This window comes from Ictalurus punctatus, chromosome 11 (assembly GCF_001660625.3).
Source record: "Ictalurus punctatus breed USDA103 chromosome 11, Coco_2.0, whole genome shotgun sequence".
Lineage (NCBI taxonomy): Eukaryota > Metazoa > Chordata > Actinopteri > Siluriformes > Ictaluridae > Ictalurus > Ictalurus punctatus.
Window position 1 is genome coordinate 16,362,512 of NC_030426.2, and position 7,362 is coordinate 16,369,873.

Sequence of the window (7,362 nt, forward strand, 5' to 3'; positions counted from 1 at the left end):
GACTCCGGTATTTTCAATCAATGGGATGACAATCAGGTGTGAGTGAGCATCCTGGTTTTTTTAAAGAACAGGGATCTATCAGAGTCTGATCTTCACAACACTTCTGTGGAAGTGAATCATGGCATGAACAAAGGAGATTTCTGAGGACCTCAGAAAAAGAGTTGTTGAAGCTCATCACGCTGGAAAAGGTTACAAAACCATCTCTTAAGAGTTTGGACTCCACCAATCCACAGTCAGACAAACTGCGTACAAATGGAGGAAATTTAAGAACATTGTTACCCTTCACAGGTGTCGAGACCAACAAAGATCACTCCAAGAGCAAGACGTGTAATGGTCCACGATGTCACAAAGGAACCCAGGGTAACTTCTAAGCAAGTAAAGGACTCCATCAGGAGAACATGTTGTGCATGGCAGGGTTGCAAGGAGAAAGCCACTGCTCACCAAAAAGAACATTGCTACTCATCTGCAGTTTGCAAAAGATCTCTTGGAAAAGCCAGAAGGCTATGGGGAAATGTTTTGTGGATAGATGAAAACAAAATAGAATTTTTTAAATAAGAAGGGTTGTGTTTAGAGAAAGGTAAACCCTGCATTCCAGCATAAGAACCTGTGGAATGGACTAAAATTCCTCCAAACCGATGTGCAGGACTGATCAACAGTTACCGGAAACATTTAATTGCAGTTATTGCTGCACAAGGGGGTCACACCAGATACTGAAAGCAAGGGTTCACATACATTTGCCACTCACAGATATCCAATATTGGATCATTTTCCTCTGTAAATATATGACCACGTATAACATTTTTGCCTCATTTGTTTAATTTGGCTCTCTTAATCTATTTTTAGGAGCTGTGAAAGCCTGATGATGTTTTAGGTCATTTGGTTTTGCAGAAATATACAAAATTCTAAAAAGAGTTCACAAACTTTCAAGTACCACCGTATATTTAAACACATCTCAGAGCGATGTTTTACACTTAACAGGTGTGCTAACAACAAATGTATGTGATCATACCTGTGATTAGTTGTAAGAAAATTTAAATGGCTTTATGCCTGATCACCTTGCATCTAAACAGTTGAGGCTCTTTTTCTCTCTCTTTCACTCTCACTCTCTCTCTCTCTCTCTCTCTCTCTCTCCCCCGCTTGCAGAGCTATGCTACCATAACACACAATGAGCTACAGGCTGGGAAACTCATTAGTGAACCCAGACTGAACATAATAAGTAGCTACGAGTTACTCTGCACTGTATTGTGGTGTAGGAGGACTGGAGGCTGCCATATGGTTTAGCACACAACCAGAGCAGGCAGCAAAATGAATGATGAATCAAACTATAGACAAAGCAGTAACAATATACATAACATACTACCTCTACTTGCATCAAATGTCTATTCACAACTTGCTGTGTTTCATTCACATAACAATTATACACTCTAGACTTGCTATCACGTATGCATACTCTTAACAACCATATTAGAATTGGGATGTGGTCTAGGATACATAGATTGTAATGTCCAAACCTCTAAGAGAAACTCAAAAGTCTGACTGGATCCCAAATGCAGAACTCTGAAAGGACCGGTCAACATTTTAATGTATTAAACATATATATTCTGTATAATCACTGATGAATTGAAAGGGAGCAACTGGGTACACACCTCAGCTTTTATTCTGGCCAACACATGGACTCCAGTACTGGTGTCAAGGTATGCCACGTGAGGACAAGGTTGCATAACGGCCTTCCAGATGTGTACAGTAGGAATGTTGATGAGGTCCTGAGTCCAAGATAAGGAAAAGGCCAGAGGCAAAAGCCTTGGTCCATTGACCATGGCCCTTCCACAGTACACAGTGTAGGCTATCTCAGTGTGACACACACACTTCCTTCTTACTATGACTTAAAAAATGTATGATAAAGTGACCACTCATGGAACCTAGATGAATGATGGATGCAAATCAGTCAATGATTTTGAGCTATAATACAGTGGAATTCAGTATTGTGCACCTTCATCGTTAGGACTAAAAGGCAAAAAGGCCACACCTCCCTCACGAGACTGATGCACACAGAGGCCACACCTCCCTCACCGAGACTGACGCATACAGAGGCCACACCTCCCTCATTGAGACTGACACATACAGGGGCCACACTCCCTTCCCGAGACTGACACATACAGAGGCCACACATACAGAGGCCACACCTCCCTCCCCGAGACTGACACATACAGAGGCCACACCTCCCTCCCCGAGACTGACACATACAGAGGCCACTCCTCCCTCCCCAAGACTGACACATACAGAGGTCACACCTCCCTCATTGAGACTGACACATACAGAGGCCACACCTCCCTCCCCGAGACTGACACATACAGAGGCCACACCTCCCTCCCCGAGACTGACACATACAGAGGCCACACCTCCCTCCCCAAGACTGACACAAACAGAGGTCACACCTCCCTCCCCGAGACTGACACATACAGAGACCACAAACAAAATTTAGGCCAGACCTCAGAGGCTACACCTCCCTCACTGAGACTGACAGGCATATAGGCCACACTCCTTTCATACTAAGAGCAACTGGTAAAAAGAGCAAGAGTGAAACACTAATAAAAAAACTGGGTGTATGGTATCTCACATTACCGTTACAGATATGAGTCAGGCTGTTAAACGAGTATTATTTGGTTTGAACACGCAGAAGTCTAGAAGTAACTCAGCCGAAACAAAATTATGCTCCTGCATAAGTGACCTGTGACATGGTTAACAATTAAATATTTATTACAGAAGATGCACTCATTCGTCCAAAGGGAAACTCTCCAGCTTGGTGATGAGTGGAGACAAACTCAGAAGGAGTGGCCACTTAATAGCCATATAGACTGACCAATCCGGGACAACCACAAAACTCCCTCATGTATACAATTAAACACTAACACAAACATCTGTACAGAAAGACTGGAGACTGGGCACACAAAAAATAATCACCTTCACGCATGGAACATCTGTGTGCACATTTCTGTATGACCTCTATCTATATTAGTCATACCCCATTACTGTACTCACGCAGAAACGCGCAGAAACGCACACACGCACACACATGCACCAACATGAACGGCATGTGAATGCACTCCCAGGCCTCTCCACTCTCTGTCTGAATCATCAATCACATGGGAAACAGGGCAGTGTTACTGAACCGGGACAGAGACCGAAATTTAAACACTGGAAAAAAAAAACTCCCTCAGTGATTGACCTGTAGATCTTTCAAGCTACGACAAGTAAGTCACGTTTCCTCTGTCAGCACTCTCAGTCACACACACACACACACACACACCTCCTTCTTTTCATCTCGCATTTAGTCTCTACTGCTTATCAGACATAACTTGAAAGCATGGTTATACGCCAAGCATTATTAGCATTTAAAGCAGAATTGTAAATCTAGTCTACTACATTTATCAATCAAATGTTTTTTTTAGACATACAAACACAGTATTTTAAGCAGAAACAAACATTAGTTAGTGTGAGAGCATGTGGGAACATTGTAGCCTGCTCAGTGCTTCCCATGAGTGTTGAATCGAATGAATTATACACTTGCAAATCTCAATTCACCGAAACAGGTCAAACGAATCAAATTACTGAAGAGAATTATACCCATCACTAGGGTTTTATTAGACAGAGTTTTCAAGTGGTTTGAAAAGTAGTTTAATGCTTTCTCTCCTATAATGTTACCTATTTAGAAGTATAAGGTTTATAGGGTACATAAACATACTGTCTATACTGTATATTGTATCATTTAAGACATTTTTATCTAAAGAAATTCTACACAGCCTACATAGTTTAACACCTTTTGCTCACTGTGTAACTTAGTTTTGTATAATGCAATAAAGCGCAAGAATCAAGTACGTTTCTAAACTTTTGGCGCCCTGAGGGAGTAGCTCCACTATCTGAACACCTGATCTACACCATTATGGTCTTGAATCCCGAAACGAGTCATACATCTGTCATAACGCAACCTCTTTTCTCCTGCATCTGTGCTATACACGTAATACGTATTATCTTATTCAGTCACTTCGGGCGGTAACATCATAGCAACTCTAGACTCGATAATTACTTGCACAAATGGTCATGATGGACACGTAAATGGAAATTCCTCTGAACAGACCTCAGCGACCTTGATGCATGGTGTACATGTAATGCACTCATAATTAATTATACGTTACTCAATACAATATTCAACATGTATTCACACTCAGCATGTGTATTAAAAGACTGTACCCTTACCATACACCTTATGTTGAGATCAAGTCTATTTACAATTATAGTCTGCCACATAAATAAGGGAAAGTGAGCAAAACCTAAGTAGAACATTGCTATTAATTTACTGCTTGCAGTAGACAATGGCGGTATGCAGTTTCCACTAAACTAAAAGCAATGTACATTTAAATTTGATTGTTACTAACCTGATTCCAGTCATGAGGCTGGAGAAGGAGTCAGTAACTTGAATTCGGTATGTGCTGTGCAAGATCTGGTGCATCATGTGCATCCCTTTAGCTCAATATTTCATGCATTGTGTTTTTTGTTGATCTGTGACGTTTAACAGCTGACCTGAGGATATTACAAGTTTTGCAGCCATTCACTCAGAAAGACACTCGCACCTATATACACAAAATCACACTACATCTTTGTGGGAAGCATACTGGACTCCCTTCACTTATTAGCTTAATGAAATTCCTGACTAGGGCATTTCAACTGAGCAAAAAATGTGTGATGATGAAAAACCACATGTAGTCTACAAGACCCAGACATGCAACCCAAGAGCCACTGCTATGCAAATTCCACAGTACAGGGTTTCCCAACCCTGCTCTCTAATTGCAACTATACAACACATTGTAGTGTATCCACTTCTCTAAGACACACACTTTTTATTTTTCTTATTATACTTGTGAGGCCTTCCAATTACAAAATTATTAATGCTGCTAATTAATGCTTTGCTACTCATAATCGTAATTATTACCTCAGGTACCAAAAGCAAATATTTGGACTCTTCTAGATTTTTAAATAACAGTTTTGTTTTTAAAAAAAAAACAAAAAAAGTCCTAATGGGGACTAACTAGACAAAGGTAGGCAACCACTTTGGGCCCCCAGAAGCCAAGTGCCCCCTAAAAATGCAAATTATATATATATATATATATATATATATATATATATATATATATATATATATATATTTTTTTTTTTTTTTTTTTTTTTTTTTTTTAAATTAATCCTAAATAACAGGCTCCATACATTCCTATATTTTGCCTTGAGCCCCCAGATCCCTAAATCCGCCCCTGTACACAAGACCATGATTGAAAGATTGGTCTAATACTCTAATGCAGTTTCCCAGCCGTAGTCCTGGAGTCCTGCACATTTTAGTGCTTGAACACACCCACTTGAACTCAGGAAGTGCTGTTAATGAGCTGATTTATTGAATCAGGTGTGTTAGACCAGGTGAAACACTAAAACGTGGTTTTACAGGGGTACTCCAGCAGCAGTGAACACATGCTCTAATGCATTCAAGTACACTTGATTATACATCTCATAAGGTGAATTTGCAGGTAAGGCATGGGAGTATTAGTAATATATATATGGGCATGGTAGTATTAGTATGCAAAGATCTATGGGCATCTCAGCACATATAATAAATAGTGATGCTATGACAACTACTGCTACACAGGAACATCCTCTATGTTTCAATTACTACTACTACAAAAAAAAAACACATTTAAAAGTATTGCATAATAGTAAACATGCTTTGCCTAAAGATCATAGAAGATACTGTTTATTTTCTCAACAAGCTATGTGACTAATCTAAAATGCCTCCACGCGCGCGCACGGCACATCTGTCAAATGAAGGTACTGGAGCAACCTAACGTTCCACTTAAAGCGGTGTTCGAGATAAGTATGCAAACCCACATGCACGCAGCTGTAAAACATCGAATCGTACTGTTAGTGCAGTCTGGGAGAAGAGCGAGGAACACACTGACATACCAGCCAGTCTTCAGAGTCAAAGCAAACTTCTGGTTGAAGTTGAAATAGAAGTTTGGAGCAGCGGCAGGAACAACAAACCCAACGCCGAAGTGAGCGTTTCCTGTCGTTTAAGTAAACGTCATACGGGCATCACACAGTCTCCGTTCATTAATGTCATCAGCTGTAGGACGGGCTGTCAAGATTCCGGGATAATAACGTGAGGAACAGGTCCCAAAAAGTTTTAAAAGCTTGCAGTGTGTACTCCATGGGGAGGCGGGCTTGTAGGATTTGGGGGCAGGGGCTTGTTGTCATTAGAGATTCGCGAGAACCGATTCCTTTTGAGTGACTCAAAATTGGGGGGCTAGTTTGAACGAGTATAACGGACTGACCTAAAGCTGTGCCTTATATAAGTTAAGACTGATAGTGTAAATAGCAAATAATTATAGTATTAGCAAATAATCTGAATTTTGATTTGTAAATGCAGTCCCTGTAGATACGCTCGCTTTAGTCCGTACAATTATCTGTAGAATAGAAATAAAACGACAGCATAAAACCATAAATGTTGCCCACTTGCAAGGTTTATATAGCAGATTTTTTTAAAAGTCAGTGATATTGGTCAATCAAACTAATCAAATTGATCTTAGTTCTTCGGTAGTTTGTTCGAAGGAATCGACTCAGTAAAGTGGCTCAGTAAACTCAGTAACAGATAAGGGGTTTGAGGAGGTGGGTGTTTGGGGCGGGGCCTGTTAGGAAGGCGCGTGCAAGCTCAAACCATTTCTCTCATTTGAGCACTGGCTGGAGTTAAACTGGAGGTTGATCTACAAAACGATTTGTAATGTGTAAGGACATATAGAATAAAATTAGGCACACAACTAAAAAGGCCCCGTTGGGAAAAAAAACAATAAAAACCATCACAAAAATGTTTATGGTTTCCACTATAAATACTATTACAAACCATCAGATAAACATTAAAACCATTACCATTACTGGTCCTTAATGGTACCCAGTAGATATAACATGCCACCAACAGAAGGCAACAAATTACCAGTGGAGACCCACAGGAACCATTACAGTTTCCATTAAAACCAATACAATTCCCATTATAACCATTAAAACCATAAAAAAAAAATCTATGAATGTTTTTTTTTTTCAGCAGGGGGGTGACACTCATATCAAACAAGTGTAACCATATCAAAAAAACATCCCAAAAGTAGTGAGTAACATTTTTCTGCATGCAGTCCGCGATTGTTACCAAATATGCTGAGAGTGCGCATGAATACAAAGTTTGACTTTGGTCTCATCTGTCCACAACACATGATGCCATTTGTAGTTCTTATGATGCTTGGTGAAGTTCAGGCACTGATTTGTGATATTCTCTTT

General features: G+C 40.1%; 1 protein-coding gene across 4 annotated transcripts in view; it reads right to left on the reverse strand.

The window, feature by feature from the left end:
- The window catches only part of tgfbr3 (transforming growth factor, beta receptor III), a 112,841-nt gene extending 106,584 nt beyond the window's left edge, over window positions 1-6,257 (reverse strand). For 2 of the 4 annotated variants that reach the window (XM_017479861.3, XM_017479865.3), the window contains exon 1: window positions 5,929-6,257. In XM_017479861.3, the coding sequence (XP_017335350.1) occupies window positions 5,929-5,930 (2 nt within the window). In that variant the 5' untranslated portion in view covers window positions 5,931-6,257. The remainder of the gene's footprint in view (window positions 1-5,928) is intronic. The other 2 variants (XM_017479862.3, XM_017479863.3) reach the window with 2 other exon arrangements.
- Window positions 6,258-7,362: the final 1,105 nt, after the last annotated feature.